We start from the raw sequence: 16581 nt of genomic DNA on the forward strand, positions 1-16581 counted from the left end.
CCCAATGTAAGTAGCTGAAGCAATTGTGTTATGGAAATCAGAAGTAACGACGGTACCACAAACACCCAGACCCGAGACAACATAGAAAACTAATGGTAATCTACATCGACTCAGCCGGGAATCGAACCCGGGACCTCAGAGTGGCGTACCCATGAAAACCGGTGTACACACCACTCGACCATGGAGGTCGTCAAAATAAAAAGACATAAAGTCAAGTATTCTGAACAGCCTATAGTGATTAACACAATAACGAGGTCCTCAATACTCTCACTTTATTATAAATAAATGCACGTTGTCTGCAAGATAAAAAAAGTTAAATGTATGTGTAATAAAGTAAACTAGTTTCCGCCTGTGGTTTCGTTCGCTTGGTTGTCAGGTTTCAGGCAAAAAAAATATTCTTGGAGATCGAGCTTGTTCGCTAAAAACATCATCGAATTCGTTTCAGTGGTTTGGCACAGAAACATACAGACAAACAGATAGTTTTGTAATCAATTTAATTAATGTAATCTTATTTGTATTCTAAATTCAAAAATTTTTATGCCGCTTAGTGAGTTCACTAAGTTACAAGCCTTATACTCAAGACAAGATGTTTTAAGATTAATTGCAATTTTTTTAGCGTTATAGTGCACTAAATGTGTATGTATGTGTGTGTGTGTGTAATACTCACCAAGCACAGTGATCTCCACCGTAGCCTCGTCGACTCCTGAGTCGTTTTCAGCTTTAAGCGTGTAAATACCGGAGTTCTTCCACGAGGATTCGAAGATCTGAAGCTTCGTGTTGTAGTCCTCGTTCTCGAGTTTGATTCCAGGTCCGTTCTCGACGACCTTAATAAATTTTTTAATAATTATTATTATACAATCACTGGGCACCATTCTAAATAACATTAAAATATTTAATGGGCACGTTTACTATCAATCAAAACTAATTCTAAATAAATGTATTCAATAAATATTATTAGAATTGTATTAAATATTCAATAGCTCTAATATTTAATTTTTTTTTTATGTTATAGGTTGGCGGAAGAGCATATGGGCCATCTGATGGTAAGTGGTCATCATCACCCAAGGGCAATGACGCTGTAAGTAATGTTAACTATTCCTTACATCGTCAATGTGCCACCAACCTTGTGAACTAAGATGTTACGTCCCTTGTGCCTGTAGTTACACTGGCTCACTTGCCCTTCAAACCGGAACACAACAATACTGAGTACTGTTATTTGGCGGTAGAATAACTGATGTACTATATATGATACAAAATGTTTTACTAGTTTACAAATTCAGATAGAGATATCAGTATTGGAAGTATTAGCGCTTGTTACACCTTGTTGCACGTTTTTGTGCAGAAAATCTTTATTTGTAACATTCCCTTTAATTTAAGGAGCTTGGTCCTTTCTTGGACTACGTCGCTCCATAGAGTACACAAAATTTTAAATAATCTATATCAACTTAAGAGCTACTAAACATATTGTTAGATACACTGTTAGCCCGGAGACACTTTTTATATAACCGTAATAATGCCACAGCTTCATCTGATACAGGTCGGGCAAGGGCAATGTTTATTTGTAACATTGAAGTATTTCAACGGATTTTGTACAATACCTTGTTAGCGAAGGTCCATGTTTTGGTCGGTGGAGGTTCACCCTTGATGTCAACGTCCAACTTGATGGTAGTACCAGCGCGTACACGCACGGCCACCATCTTGTCACGGTTGATGTGAGGTTTCACTGGAGGACAAAATGAAATAGTTCATAACTAAGTAAACACAAATGATCACTTTATATTGGAGCCGTTAGATATATTAACCATTATAAACTAAGATGTTATGTCCCTTGTACCTGTAGTTATACTGGCTCATTCATTTATCAAACCGGAAGACAACAATACTGGGTATTGACGTTTTTTGGAGAAATGAGAGGGTGGTACCTATTTACAAACGGGCTTCCTCAATTCTCTACAAGGTATATCATCTGAGGAAGTGTTTTATTTTTAAAAATAAATACATAATAAAAAAGCGTCTTCAATTACTTCAACTAAAAACCATACATTAATATACTTATACTAAGAGAGTGTATGGTTATCACTTCTTTCAGACAACAACAATTTAAAATGAAGTCAATCACTTAGTCAATACGGTCTACATCTGCTTGCCTATAAACTATCACCGTAGCATCACCCATAGCATATGACATGGACTCACGGAATCTGGCCTTAGCGACGTGCGGCTGCGTGGGCTCGCCGGGCTCGCCGGGCCCCGCCTTGTTGACGGCGCGCACGCGGAACTGGTACGTGTTGCCCTCCTTGAGGTCCGGGACACGGGCCTTGCATTCTGGCGTCTGCGCACAGATACAAAAACAAACTCAAATACCTATACTACTATATAAACACAAAACATTAACAGCCTGTGTATTTCCCACTGCTGGGCTAAGGCCTCTACTCCCTTCGAGGAGATGGGTGGAAGCATATTCCAGCACGCTGCTCCAATGAGGGTCAGTGGCTCCACGTGTGGCCGGATTTCGTGGAAATTAGACACATACAGGTTTCCTCACAATGTTTTCACATGAATATTCAGTGGTGCTTGCCTGGATTTGCACCCGCAATCATCGGTTAAAATGCACACTTTCTAACCACTCTATTCATAATATGATATACATTTTTTTACAATAATTTACTGATAAGTACATATAACGGTAATGTTATTCAACAAAATCATATTTATAATAGAAGAACATGGAGTTAATAGATTTAAATGCGAGATATGAAAATGAAAAGCTATTGAGATTTATCCCAGTTCTTCTCGTCCTTCATTAACTGATAGTCTAACTCTAAAGTATCCATAATAAATGGTATAGTACGACACAAATTAGATGTAGCATCGGAAAATGCAATGGAATGAAAATAAAACCGATTACTGTCGATTTACACAACCAATAGAAATAGCTCCCTATCGCGCCATTCGACGCTATTCGTCGCTATACATTCAAGCGTCAGAGAAAGCAAGTGCATGTAAATCGACGCGTCATATATTAGGTCATATGATATTATAACTTAATACGTTGTTGTAAAGATCATATTCGCATGAGAAATAAATATTGATAATTTGGGATAGCGTACTCAATTCGGATGTGATCGGTTTAACGAATTTTGCCGATGCGACATCTAAGTTGTGTCGTACTATACTTATTTCTAAACCTACCGTAGTAACAAGCGCCTCCTGCCAGTGTCCGTATTTCTCCTTCTTCTCGATGATGTAACCAGTGATGGGTGCTCCGCCGTTGTTCTTGGGCGCCTCCCATTTGAGGTCCACATGATCTACGTCCCAATCCTCCAGAGTGGGGGCGGACGGTTTGCCGGGAATATCTGAGAAGGATATCATCATCAAAACTCAAGCGACACACATGTTTAAAGCTGAGATGGTCTAGTGTAGAAAAGAAAACTAATTCGTGAATTCAAATCTGGGCTAACTATATTGCCACAATAATCGAGAAGTATATAAGGAAATAAGTTTTGAATGAATTCTTCAACTTGTACAGCCAATAAACAGTTGGGCAGAATCTTAGAACAAGCTATGACATTCTCACTAACAGTTGTTAGCATATTTATTTTAATATGATCATATTTTATTGTTTTAATGTATTAAAGTATTATCAGCATAAATAATTCGATTTAAATAGTTGTTACAATTTGCGTTGATTGTCAACATCCGGTTTTGACTAAAATAAATTGTTTTTAAAATGGATCGAAACCGGATGTTGCTACAGTCGGAGGAGGGGCGTGTAAACATTAAATACTCCTAGTATTTAATGTTTACACGTAAGCCTAGAAATGGTCATTCTTACTTTAATCGTCGAATTGGAAGGATCGTGAACCACTTCAGAGATAAAGTATTGATTGTGAGGAGAGTTTTTGTATTATTCCAACACAGTAGAGGAGTCTAATAACTAATTTGCTGAATACAATTCGCCCTATAGCATAACTCACCGTATGGATTCTTAGCAACGATCGAGTGTTCAGTCTTCAATGGTTCAGACTCTCCCTCGTCGTTCAGAGCTTTGACCCTGAACTCGTACTCCTCTCCCTCTTGCAGACCCTTGATCTCCATTTCAGTGTCATCGGTTTTGCCGACTGGCACCCAGCGGCCGGTTGCCTTGTTGAGTTTCTCAACCACATAGCCGGTTACAGGTTTGCCTGAAAAAGTTAAAAAAAAAAATTATTTTGTCTCTGCCTTTGGCGTGTCATTGACTTGTGTTTTTAATGTATTTTTTATTAATGTACAGTCGGGGTAAGAACAGGTTCGTTACCTTAAGATCTATTTTCGTGTGCTCAATATGAGCGATAATCTGATTTACCTATTGAGAATGACATATTGCTTCGCAATTATTTGGTATTTAGATTCAAAAGGTACTAAGATGTTAAGACTTGATAAAGGAATTAATTTGAAAACTGACGAAGGTTTTCTTACTCTGACTGTACCTGCATATTTTTAATATACATTAGAAATAAGACTGTATACAAATAACAACAGATTAAGAAGACCCATCTTTAAATTAATTTAAGAGAGACAAAATAAAATAATTAAGTAAACATAAGGCGCATATCATATCGTTAACATTTATTAATTAAACTAGAATATTCCATTAGTGCACTTACCACCATCGTCTTCTGGTTTCTTCCAGGCCAACTTGCATCCATTCTTGGTGACATCTGTGACCTTCAATGGACCGCCGGGCTTGCCCGGGGCTGAGAGGACGGTGATCTCAACCTCAGCCTCGTCTTTGCCGTGCTCGTTGGTCGCCAGGATGCGGTAGGTACCGGTCATGGCACGAACAGCTTCTTTGATGTCCAGTTTCGTGTTGTAGTCCACATTGATTACGTTTTCGGTAACCTGCGAGAGATTTGTGGTTTGTAATGCAAACGGAAAACGTTTCTTTGAGCTCATAGCTGAAGGTTATATGCTCAAATTTCAATAAAAGGGGCGCCAAATTTGGTTTGTAATTTATCTAGTCTCTGGCGTTGAAGGAAACGCCTCGATTCTATCACAAATACATATATTCACCAATTTACTCTGGAGTGCTGTGATGGAATAAGCTATAAATCTTTATTGGCAAAATGCCTTCATATCGCAGTGGAATATGTACCTTTTTTAATAATTTTGTGTTTGGGTACTAATTTCAAACGGTTCAATTTTTTATGCCATAATTCAATGGGTACAAATGCCTGAAATTTCGAGCCTCTATCTCAGATAGCTAGTCTTTTTGGATGACGTAATACACTGAAAAAACATAAACTATACCCATTCTTTCATCATTCACCAACAAAGCAGTTATGTTTTTTTAAGCTAATTACTAGTTTCTTTAACAAATTACCTCCTTCTCTTCGTTCTTCCACTTCTGGAACCACTGCACCTTCGGCGCGGGTTCGCCGCGAACGTTGACATCGAAGAAGATCGACTTGCCGGCTCTCACGGCGAGCGCCTTAAGGTTCGTTCGGTCGATACGAGGCTTCACTAAAAACGAAATGGTATTTTATAGCAGAGAACAATATTAATAGACAGGTTTCTAAAAATCAAATGGTAAAATAGTTACTATATAGTTGCTTAAAGTAAACTAAGTAAGTAAAGTAACAGCCTGTACATTTCCCACTGCTGAGATAAGGCCTCCTCTTCCATTAAGGCGAGGGCTTGGAACATATTCCACCACGCTGTTCAATGCGGGTTGGTGGACATGCACATGTGGCAGAATTTCGATGAAATTAGACAAATGCAGGTTTCCTCACGATGTTTTCCTTCACCGCCGAGCACGAGATTAATTATAAACACAAATTAAGCACATATATATAGTTGTGCTTGCCTGGGTTTGAACCCGCAATCATCGGTTAAGATGCACGCGTTCTAACCACTGGGCCATCCCAGCTTCAATGGCTTTGTTGCTTGACAAAACAAATTTAAATTGAGTAAGTAATTCTATTACTTAGTAATTCTTCGTCTTATGAGCCTACTTTTTCTCCATAAACATAAGTAGTAGGCTCATAAAGCTAAAACTTTAGAATAGTTTCGGAAAGTACCGAGAAGAACCGGCAAGAAACACAGTAGATACTCTTTTCCAGCATTTTAAATAGAGTATATCATTAAAATCAAATTAAAATGTACCTATTCATATAAGTCTTAGATATTCTGGTTCATTTGCTTCATATTACATTTCATGCATAAATAATACATTGAAAACTCACAAGCTTTGTGTCTGATTGTGGTCATCTTTGTTGGCTCAGAGGCCTCAGATGGACCAGCCTTGTTGACGGCGATCACGCGGAACTCGTATTCACTGCCTTCAGGCAGGCCTTCTACCTTTCCGGACGTCGCTGTTCCGGGTACCTAAATACAACAATATTATATATGTATTAAGAAAAACCAAACATAAGATATTATTTATATTAAATGAAAATATGAACGATTATCTATGAATTATCTAAACCTGCCTTTACTGTAAAAAAAATATATATTCTTAATTTTGGTATAGTTAAAATACTAATGGACAAACACAGATATTGCTGCCTCTTATTATCATTAAAGATATAAAATACAATATCAACTTTTACTGCCATAAAATATTGCCAGTCGAAATAACAAGGCAAAATATTGCACACATCAACCGCTATGAAAAATTTAATAATTACTGAATCTTCGCCTGGGTTGGAAATGTTTTGAAAATACGGATAAAAACTAACCTATGTGCAATTTCAAACTATAAAGTATCTCTGCCAAATTTCATTGAATTCAATCAATCAAATTTCATTCAATCATTATGGCGTAATTGAGTTCAAAACATCCACTTATTAATAAAATAGAATCATTAGTACAAAACAAAGTCGCATGATGCATGCTTAGATCTTCAAAATTACACTTCACAATTAAACGGATTTTGAAGAAGTTTTCTTCAATAGATTGAACCTTCCTCAGGTTTATATGTATAATAGATGCAAGATATAGTAAGGAAACAGTGACAAAACGGTTTGTATTGTCAAATTACTGAAAAACTGTGAATTTTGTATCTGCGTGAAGCCAGGGCGGATTCCTAGTTATTTATAAAACGTCCAAGGGTCTGAATGTTACCTCAGCAGCATTCTCCCAGTCACCACCCTTTGGTCTCTTCTGGATGATATACTTCTGTATGGGCGCTCCACCGTCAGATTTTGGTGGCTCCCATTTGATCTCCGCGCTTTGGTTGTCATGGTCTGCGACCTCGACGTTTCCGGGCTTATCAGCGACGTCTGGACATGGAAAATTAGGTTATGATACTAGTATTTTAACTTGCAGTATAGCAATACCGATAGCTGTATTAAGGTATTGAAATAACTGATAAGTAACATCTTGTAGGGATGAAACAAATTCTAATAAATTGTATAATGATTCAGCTATATGGCTATCTTTAATTTTTTGGATATCTAGAAACTTACCAAACGGATTCTTAGCGAGGACCGCCTTCTCTGTCTCCAAGGGTTCAGAGTCGCCCTCGTCATTGACAGCCGTCACTCTGAACTTGTATTGATGACCAGGTTCCAATCCGGTCACCTCCATTTCCAATGGCTTTTTGTCACCGGCAACTCTGAATTTTAATTATTTAGATTAAAAATGTATAAGACTAAATGTTACTAAATACATAAAAATCTCAACAAATATCGAATAAAAAGGAAATGTAATAGGTTTTTAATTTCCAACAGCCTGTAAAAGGACAAATCCTTTCTCGAGGAAAGTTTTAAAACGTATACCACCACACCGCTCTAAGGCGCGTCGGTGGATAATCATGATAGTGCTTGCAGTGCATATTTGAACCCACAATATTTAGCTATAGTAAACATAAATCAGTCAATTGTCCATTAAAGCATTTTAGGGTTTAATATTAATAATTACATATCGTTTTATAAGAAATCTTAATATTCATGAAATATGCCAAACTTATTGCCAAGCGATTTTTTATTTGTTGTTTTAATTATTTGGTCATGGTATCAGATTCTCACCTGCCAACACGGACCCATTTGCCAGTAGCCACGTCCATCTTTTCGAGCTCGTATTCCTTAACGGGAGAACCACCATCGTCCTCAGGCTTCTCCCATTTAACTTTGCAGCCCTCTGCATGGACATCAGTCACTACCAATGGTCCTGAAAACAAAATGCCATTGATTTGAAAAAGTTCTTAAAAATATTCTTGGATATATTATCTAATGTTAGTATACTGAAAAATAGATAATTATATTGTATACATTGATAAAGTAATTTAGTTAGTAAAATATTTATTTCATTTTGTGCTTCATTATTAAATCATCACAATCTAACTACTCGTTACACATTAAGTGTTACGGGTAATTATTTTTCACTTAAAGTAAAAGTACACAGCTCGGAAATTTCCCACTGCTGGACTAAGGTCTTCTCTTTCATTAAGGAAAGGGTTTGATTGCCTGGGTTTGAACCCGAAATCATCGGTTAAGATGCACGCGTTCTAACCACTAAGCTATCTCAACTTTTTCGCGCTATTAGTGTAGCGCTTTAAAGCCGCTAATAAAATAACGAACTCACCCTTAGGAGCGGTAGGCTTGCTGAGAACGGTAAGTTCAACGGTCTCCTCATCGAAACCGTTGCAGTTCTCAGCTCTGAGCGTGTATTTGCCGGTGTCACGACGTACCGCGTTCACGATGGTGAAATCTGTGTGGTAGTCCACATTCTCGATCTTGATGCGTTCTGTATTCACCAGTTTTATATTCTCGCGCCATGACCTGGAATAAGCAATCATAATTATTATATTTGAATTTGTTGATTATTAGGTGAGCAATAATACCAATAATTACTCTTATTATAATAAGTTATTTATTTTGTACATTATGATGCTGCTATAGTACAACACAACTTAGATGTAGCATCGGCGAATTCGTGATGCCGATTTATAAAACCAATAGAAATAGCTCCCTATCGCGCCATTCGACGCTATAAATTCTCACGTCAGTTCAACCCGAGAAAGCAAGTGCATGTAAATCGATGTGCCAAATTGACGAATATATATTACAAGTTATTACGTATGTGTAAAGATCATATTCGTATGAAATATAATTTGATAATTTGGGATAACGTACTTAATTCGGATGTGATCGGTTTTACGAATTTCGCCGATGCTACATCTTAGTTGTGTAGTACTTATACCTTGTCATTTTTAACAGACTTCTAGAAAAGGGAGGTTATCAGTTCGACATGTGTTTGTAACAGTGTTAGAATTTAATTATATTTGAGGATGATGATCCATTTAAGCTTCGAAGCACGTGTGCTTAATTTCGTAACCGTATTTTTGTATGTTTTTTTATGAATTTCTCGAAAACTAAAAATCGTATTCAGATGATCATTTTTCTTCTAAGATACAGTTCAACGTATGGATCAGTGTAAGTTTCATTAAAATCGGTAAAATAGTTATCTTTTTTATTTTTAATAGCAGTAGTTTTTACTGTTGAAGTCATTAATCGAGTCGATTAGTCAACAAGCAATGAGTAAATATAATATGGGAAGCCATGTCCTATGACTAGTTTCAATGTATTTCCGGAGGGGACGGCGCGTACGCAGTCCCCACTACCAAAAATTACGCGTCCGAGTTATCCGCATTAGGGATAATCGCAGAGGTCAACCCATTCGCAGTGCAATGAATAGGCCTCGCTCTGGGGGAACCGCCTTCATGATCACGGTATCCCCTACGCCAGGTAAGTATGCTTTGCTCAGCGTAGGTTAGGGTAGTCATTATTTGCGCGAAAATCTAGCCACCGCGATGTAGAATGGGAGATTTTAAGCACAGCGACATCTAGCGGAGCTTGGTAATAATTTGTCTTGAAGTAAAATTACATTTATTCGATTTTTACATGATAAGAACCACTGAACTGTAATTATAATTTAAAATTATTGATCACTTATGACCCATCCTCTATTTTTACAATAATTATCCAAGAGAAATGTAAATTTTAAACGTAGCGCCATCTAGTTTAACCTAACATAACTCCCAATTATCTTTTAACAATGAATCGTTTCATTCAAAGAGGGCGCCGTTGCAAAAGAGAAACAGCAATTCAGATTAAGCTTCACAGTTCTCCTATAGAGATCAAGTTATTAATAATAAACTTACTTTAAACATTACTTTATAAAGGTAGTTGAGAAGTATATTAGTGTCAACCATTTTGAAATTAATTATTCACTAGTTAGCATTTGACAGATAGCTTCATATAAGTGTATTTAAATTGAAATTTTATTGCTATAAAACTTAACCTACCATTAAAAACTCTGTTAAATTGATAAGTAATAATAACTATAATAATATTATAAAATAGTTGGAAAGTGTTGTTTTAATTTAAAAAAAGAAAATGTGGCTCTAAGATTAATTGTTTGTTCAATAGCAATGTATGTGTTAAATGTGCATGTACCAACAACAAGATCTTAAACTTGGTTTTTGATGTGTGAACTTAAGAATTTTAATTATTATAATTACCATGTGGTCTCCGGTGGAGGTTCACCAATGACATCCACAGACCACTTGTGTGTGCGACCAGCCTTGATAATGACTGACTTGAATGTGCTGCGCTCAATGCGTGGCTTCACTGTTGACAGATTACAAACAAATATTATGTTTTCAAATTTAATTTAATTAAATAATTCATTCTTGAACGTAATTTAATATAATATTATGTCTTTAACACAAACTTTAAGAAAAATATAGTAATTAAAAAATAACATATGTTATTACCCCTTTTATCACCAGAGCTTATTTTAACAAAAAATTTAATAATTTCAAGTTAAATTGTTTTAACCAACTTCAAAAAAGGAGGAGGTTATCATTTTGACTGTATTTTTTATTAGTGACCTTAAATTTATTCTGGTTTGGTCAACCAGTAGTGCTAGGGTTAACAATTATAGATGTGTAAATAAACCCCTAAATTTTCTTGTTAAAAATTTAAAGAGCTAATAAAAATAAAGAATATTGAACAGTACACTTACAGTTCCTGTGTTTGCAGAGATGGTTTTCGGTGGGCTCTGAGGCATCACCAACACCGGCCTTGTTGTAGGCCTTTACACGGAATTGATAGATCATTTTCTCCTTCAGACCTTCCACTTTAGCCTCTGTCTTCACATCTTGAGTCTTTTGCACCTATACAATAAATAAACAATTGTGTTATTTAGTAATGTAAATTATACTTTTATCATTACTTACATTAAAGATCTGAAATAGCCAAGAATATGTGAAAGATTGTGGGTTCAATTCCGGTGACCTGACTAAGTTAAAATGTGTTTTATCTATTTTATTCAGATATTAATATCATGCTTAATGGGTAAGCATTTTTGTAAGTTTTCACCAACAGCACTGGAATAGCATGGATGTCGACTGGTTATTTACTTCATTAAAATATATATTATGGATTTTTAGTACACCATTAAAAGTTACCACATCTGAGGGGCATGTTACAAGTACCCTGTATAATTCTGAACGTCAGAATTGTCTTTCAGAAATGTGTGAAATACTTTATTTATCTACTACTATCTATTAGTTAATTATCATCATTAGTCAAAATGCAATTTCTGAAAATATTATAATCCTTCAGTAACAGACTACTGACAGATTTTTTTAAGTTAAATGATATAAATTATGAATATTTTTTTAATAATAAGTATGTCCTTAATTGTAAGATTAGTAAATTGTATTTAAAACTTTGATTTACTAATTTGTCAACAAGTGCATATTAAGCTTAGTTAATAATAGATAGTTAATTTTTTTTTTATTTGCAGGTTTATGATGGTTGTGATTATGATTACTTTAAAAATAAGATAAACAAGGTGTGTTACTTGTTCTTACCTCAACCCAGGTAGCAGTAAATTTGTCTTTCATTTCAATGACATATCCGAGAACAGGTCGGCCACCATTGTCAGTTGGTGGCTCCCATTGCAGTGTAACAGACATGTTGTCATAGTCAATAATGTTAGGCTTGCCTGGGGCCTTCGGTGGATCTGAAGAAAAAAAAAACGATATGAGGACTCTGGTTGCCTACTTCTTTATTGTTTTTTTGGTTGCCTTATACAGAAAAATAATCGACTAAAAAAATAATACGATTCTGATCGAGTCACGAGAAATGGTTATTTTCTTTTATAGACATATGAAATGTTTAATGTTTTGCAATAGTTTCAAATTTAACTGATTTGTTTACAAGATACTATTTGTAAAGACAATTAGGTCGATTTTAATTGTTGTATAGGTGAGAAATAATCTTATGAATTTTATACGATTAAAATCTATTGGCCAATATTTATAAAAAAAAAATTATAAGTTGTAATTGCATTATTTTATAAGTCTTAAATAATATCCTAGTTGTTACAAAGTATTTACCATTGTCATTTTGAAGTAAAATATATAAAAAATTCAGTACTTATTAGTTGTAGTATCTTTCTTAAATTTGTTTGTAAACAAACTGTAGACGGCAAAAATTTAAATTTGTTGACATTGACAATGACAATAAGGTTGCAAAACGTTCCTTTCCATCCCAAACAATGATAATAAAAATAACATTCTATAACAATATTTTAATATAAAGATTGAACAATGGATTAGTGATAACTTCACTTACCGTAAGGATTTTTAGCAACAATAAATCCATCAGTTTCTAAAGGCTCAGATTCGCCCTCCTTATTTACAGCTCGAACTCTGAACTTGTACTTGTGGTTTGGCGTTAAGCCTTTGACAGTGAATTCCGTTGGTTCAGCGCCACATTCACCGCATGGTACCCAGTTGCCGGTATCCTGAGAAAATATATTACTCTCAAAATTGACATAGGTACATATCAATAACAACACTAGATACTTTAGAAAACGTACTTAAAAAATATTATGAATAAAAAATGCTTAATAATTCCACTTACCATGTCCATTTTTTCAAGAGTATATCCAGTGATATCAGATCCCTTCCAATCATCAGGCTTCTGCCATTTGACGGTCGCCTTCTCAGCACGGATATCAGTGATTTCGATGGGACCATTTGGACGGTTTGGTTTGTCTGAAATAAGTGTTAAGATAAGTAAATAATAAATATTACATTTTTACTTAAGCAATTGCATAAATTAAATGTTTCTGAATAACAAGGGACATATTGAAATTCTTGTTTTATATGAAGTACATTGCAATGTTACTAGCAATTAAATCTATATTATTAAAGGTTGGTTTATGATTCTTACCAAGTACAACAACATCAGCGATGCTCTCGCACGTGCCAGATGAATTGGTCAGGACCAGCTTGTACTTTCCACTGTCGATTCTGGTGGTTCTTCTCACCGTCAACACAGTGTTCCTTTCATATTTGTCAATGGTGATACGGTCACCATCGTCGCGAATTTCCTATTTAATCGTAAGATATTAGTGATTGCTTATAATGTTTTTATTGAATATTTAAATTTTAATGGAATTTATCATAAATTAACACTAGTTTAAGAACCGGAAATTATTAAATGCGTTTGGATTTGGTAGGTTGTACGCTGAGAGTTAGATGATATTTATGATAGATTCCATCAAAAATAAAACAAAATGTCACAACATCGATTGTTTAGTGATAGTGCATACATCAAGTTGTGTTAGTGTAATTGTATACAATTTAGGAAAATGTTCTGGCTTAGTGTTAAACACAGTAAATAATACACGGTTCTCTGAAATTTGAAACCATGTGTGCTCCGCTAGATTCATAGTGATTAACATTTTGTGAACTGTGAGACGGTGCACATATATCTTCCATTTGAGTTGCATTCGAACGAGTAAACATATATAATGAGTAAACATATAATATGTGTACATGTAACATATATTCTTGATATTGTAAATGACATGCGTGTTTTTATGAGAATAATGCATAAGTGTTGTAATGTTCATATCTCGCCTTAATGCATCCCGTTTCAGTATTTGAAGATATAAATAAAGACATCGAAAGCTTTTACAATTTAACAACAATATAAATCATCGCATCCACTGCGATAAGATTTATGAAATGTTTTACAGAATTATTGGCATGAACCATAATTATTTTTAATTAAAATTGATCTCGAGGTCTTGTGTTGTGTCATTGATGTAGGAAGAATTTGTGTTCTATTCCTACTACACCAAATTATATTTGCAAAATGCTAATATCTTCTGTAAAACATGATAAGGCGGTAATGTATATTTTTGTGTAGTCATGTTAGCACATAGTAGAAGTGTAGAAAAGAGTAAACTGTATGAGTAATTATTTAGAACAATGTGGCAACATTTATTTTCACCCATCTGACCTTCTCGGTGTACGCCTTTCCGCGTTTCTTTTTTGGACAAAATAAAAATGGTATTAATATCTGATTTTGATCACGGCTTTAAAATTTAAACACTCGAGACATTCTTAAATTGTCTTAATAATGTAATATATTCTATGAAAATCTTCTTAGGGTACTGTAGCTTCTCAATAAGAGAAGTGTGTTGATAGCTGTCTGGAAGTTTGAATTAAATCAATATGATAAGATAGTCGAATTACCTCTTCTCCTTGAAGCCATTTGACCTCAGGCTCAGGTTCACCTCCATACTTGATGTCAAAGGATATAACCTGACCCTTTTTGATGATCATACCCTGAAGGCCTTCACCGATTATGTAGGGCTTAACTGTAAACAATATTAAAAAATATTATTACGATTGCATTTAAAAATAGTTGCAAGAACACAATAGAATAATATCACCAAAAGTATAATTTTCCTTACCAAATCTGCATTTAGCAACAATAGGCTTAGTGCTGTCACTAGGTTCTCCAGGGCCAGCCTTATTAATAGCGCGTACCCTGAACTCATAAGTGCAACCTTCTTTAAGCCCGTCTTGTGTAGCAGACAATGCATCTCCGGGTACTTCCACACCTTTCACCCAGTCTTTGCCGAATTTCTCCTGTAATATTGAATATATTGATTAAATAAATGCAATATTTATTTGGGTTTAATTAATATTTGTATGATTTTTTCTGATATTCATACCTTGTATTCAATAACATATCCTGTGATGGGTGCACCGCCATCATTGTCTGGCTTAAGCCATTTGATATCTGCATGATCTTTGTCCCAGTCGGTAATCTCCACGCCTCTGGGCTTCGATGGTTCGTCTAGAAATTTATATATTTATACATGTAGCTTAATTTTTAGACATTTTTTTGGACACTTTATTTTAAAATGGAAACTTACCCCATGGGTCTTTAGCCAGAACAGGCTTAGCGAAAAGACCAGGTTCACTGGCACCGATCTTATTAACAGCTCGGATTCTGAATTTGTAAGTCTTCTTTGGAATGAGATCCTCGACCTTATAAGTCGTCTGCTCGCCGTGTGCCACTTCCGCAACGCTGTCCCAAGCAGCTTTGAGAGATAGATCCTAATATCAAATAAATAAAATTATTACATACCCATAAATGAATATACTGAGAATATTTTAGTATAATGTTTCATATAAGTTAATTATGTACCTGTCTCTCAATAAGGTATTTGATGATTGGAGAACCACCATCGTCTTGAGGTGCCTTCCATGTAACAACGCATGAAGTCTGGAAGACTTCCTTGACTTCAACGTCTCTGGGTGGCGTAGGCGCTGTCTGCATGATGATATTGACATCTTTGGAGTCTTCTCCCTGTGCATTTGAAAGCCTGATCTGATATTTTCCAGAACCTTCTCTAGTCGGTCTCTTAATCTTGAAGAGAACTTTCTCTTGTTCAACCACCGCTTCAACTTCCTTGTTAGGCAACGGTTTACCATCTTTAAGTAATTTCGCCTCAATTGGCGTTTGACGAGTGCCAGAAACTGCAAGAAAGTATTTGTTTTAAAAATTTCACAAATTGGAATAAATCAAAAAACATTACACAAAAAATGATATTTCAGAAAGAATTGGGGGTCTGTGCCATGTAACACATACCTACGTAAATTGTCGTTATAAAAATTATTGTTTTCTATACGATTTTATACGACTTAAATGTATACAAAATTGTATATTTTTACTTTATTTTAAATTTAAGATATTTATATATATAGATTTTGACATACTAATATTGAGCATGGGAAATTAAACATGGGAAAAAATATAAAATGGGCTTTAAAGCAGACTTAAGTAAAAGGGAAAACTTACTTTTATAAGGCACTTCGATGACAAATTGATTTCCAGCTGGCCCGTTGAACTCGTCGGGACATTCAATTTGAGGTTTGGACTCGCCTTGCTTGACGGACAGTTTACAAGACGAGCTGAGTTTACCGGATTCACAAAGGATTTCACCGTCATCCTCCATCTCAATCTTGTTGAAAATAAGCTGGTGTTTACCACCACCAAGGTTCTTGATTTCTATCCTGTTAAAAAAATAATATGATTTATTAAAATGAGTGCAATCCCCTTACATTTTGACTACTACGGCTACTGCAAGTACTATCTCCGTAGGAAATAATATATATGTATGTAATACAAACTCAAGTGTGTGAGAAAACATAGGTGCACAGTTGGTTCGAATTGATATACGTAAAAGTTACATAAAATAAAGAAAACGTTAAAAACA

The 16581-nt window shown here is 35.2% G+C and overlaps 1 protein-coding gene and 1 non-coding gene across 2 annotated transcripts in view; both read right to left on the minus strand.

Moving 5' to 3' along the window:
* LOC124540563 (twitchin) overlaps window positions 1-16581 on the minus strand; it is a 110366-nt gene that overhangs the window by 52862 nt on the left and 40923 nt on the right. Inside the window, exons 61-84 of the mRNA XM_047118239.1 lie at window positions 16164-16378; window positions 15510-15841; window positions 15235-15418; window positions 15031-15155; window positions 14767-14944; window positions 14546-14670; window positions 13233-13392; window positions 12921-13054; window positions 12630-12801; window positions 11864-12015; window positions 11011-11161; window positions 10505-10613; window positions 8566-8762; window positions 8010-8151; window positions 7449-7597; window positions 7105-7262; window positions 6225-6366; window positions 5363-5502; window positions 4647-4881; window positions 3978-4184; window positions 3193-3356; window positions 2197-2332; window positions 1599-1723; window positions 668-824 (exon numbers count right to left, since the gene is read on the minus strand). Of these exons, the coding sequence (XP_046974195.1) occupies window positions 668-824; window positions 1599-1723; window positions 2197-2332; window positions 3193-3356; window positions 3978-4184; window positions 4647-4881; window positions 5363-5502; window positions 6225-6366; window positions 7105-7262; window positions 7449-7597; window positions 8010-8151; window positions 8566-8762; window positions 10505-10613; window positions 11011-11161; window positions 11864-12015; window positions 12630-12801; window positions 12921-13054; window positions 13233-13392; window positions 14546-14670; window positions 14767-14944; window positions 15031-15155; window positions 15235-15418; window positions 15510-15841; window positions 16164-16378 (3989 nt within the window). The remainder of the gene's footprint in view (window positions 1-667; window positions 825-1598; window positions 1724-2196; window positions 2333-3192; window positions 3357-3977; window positions 4185-4646; window positions 4882-5362; window positions 5503-6224; window positions 6367-7104; window positions 7263-7448; window positions 7598-8009; window positions 8152-8565; window positions 8763-10504; window positions 10614-11010; window positions 11162-11863; window positions 12016-12629; window positions 12802-12920; window positions 13055-13232; window positions 13393-14545; window positions 14671-14766; window positions 14945-15030; window positions 15156-15234; window positions 15419-15509; window positions 15842-16163; window positions 16379-16581) is intronic.
* On the minus strand, window positions 9575-9736 carry LOC124540587. Its single transcript, XR_006967150.1, has one exon. It is a non-coding gene; the product is annotated as a U1 spliceosomal RNA (small nuclear RNA).

This window comes from Vanessa cardui, chromosome 25 (genome assembly GCF_905220365.1).
Source record: "Vanessa cardui chromosome 25, ilVanCard2.1, whole genome shotgun sequence".
Classification (NCBI taxonomy): Eukaryota; Metazoa; Arthropoda; class Insecta; order Lepidoptera; family Nymphalidae; genus Vanessa; species Vanessa cardui.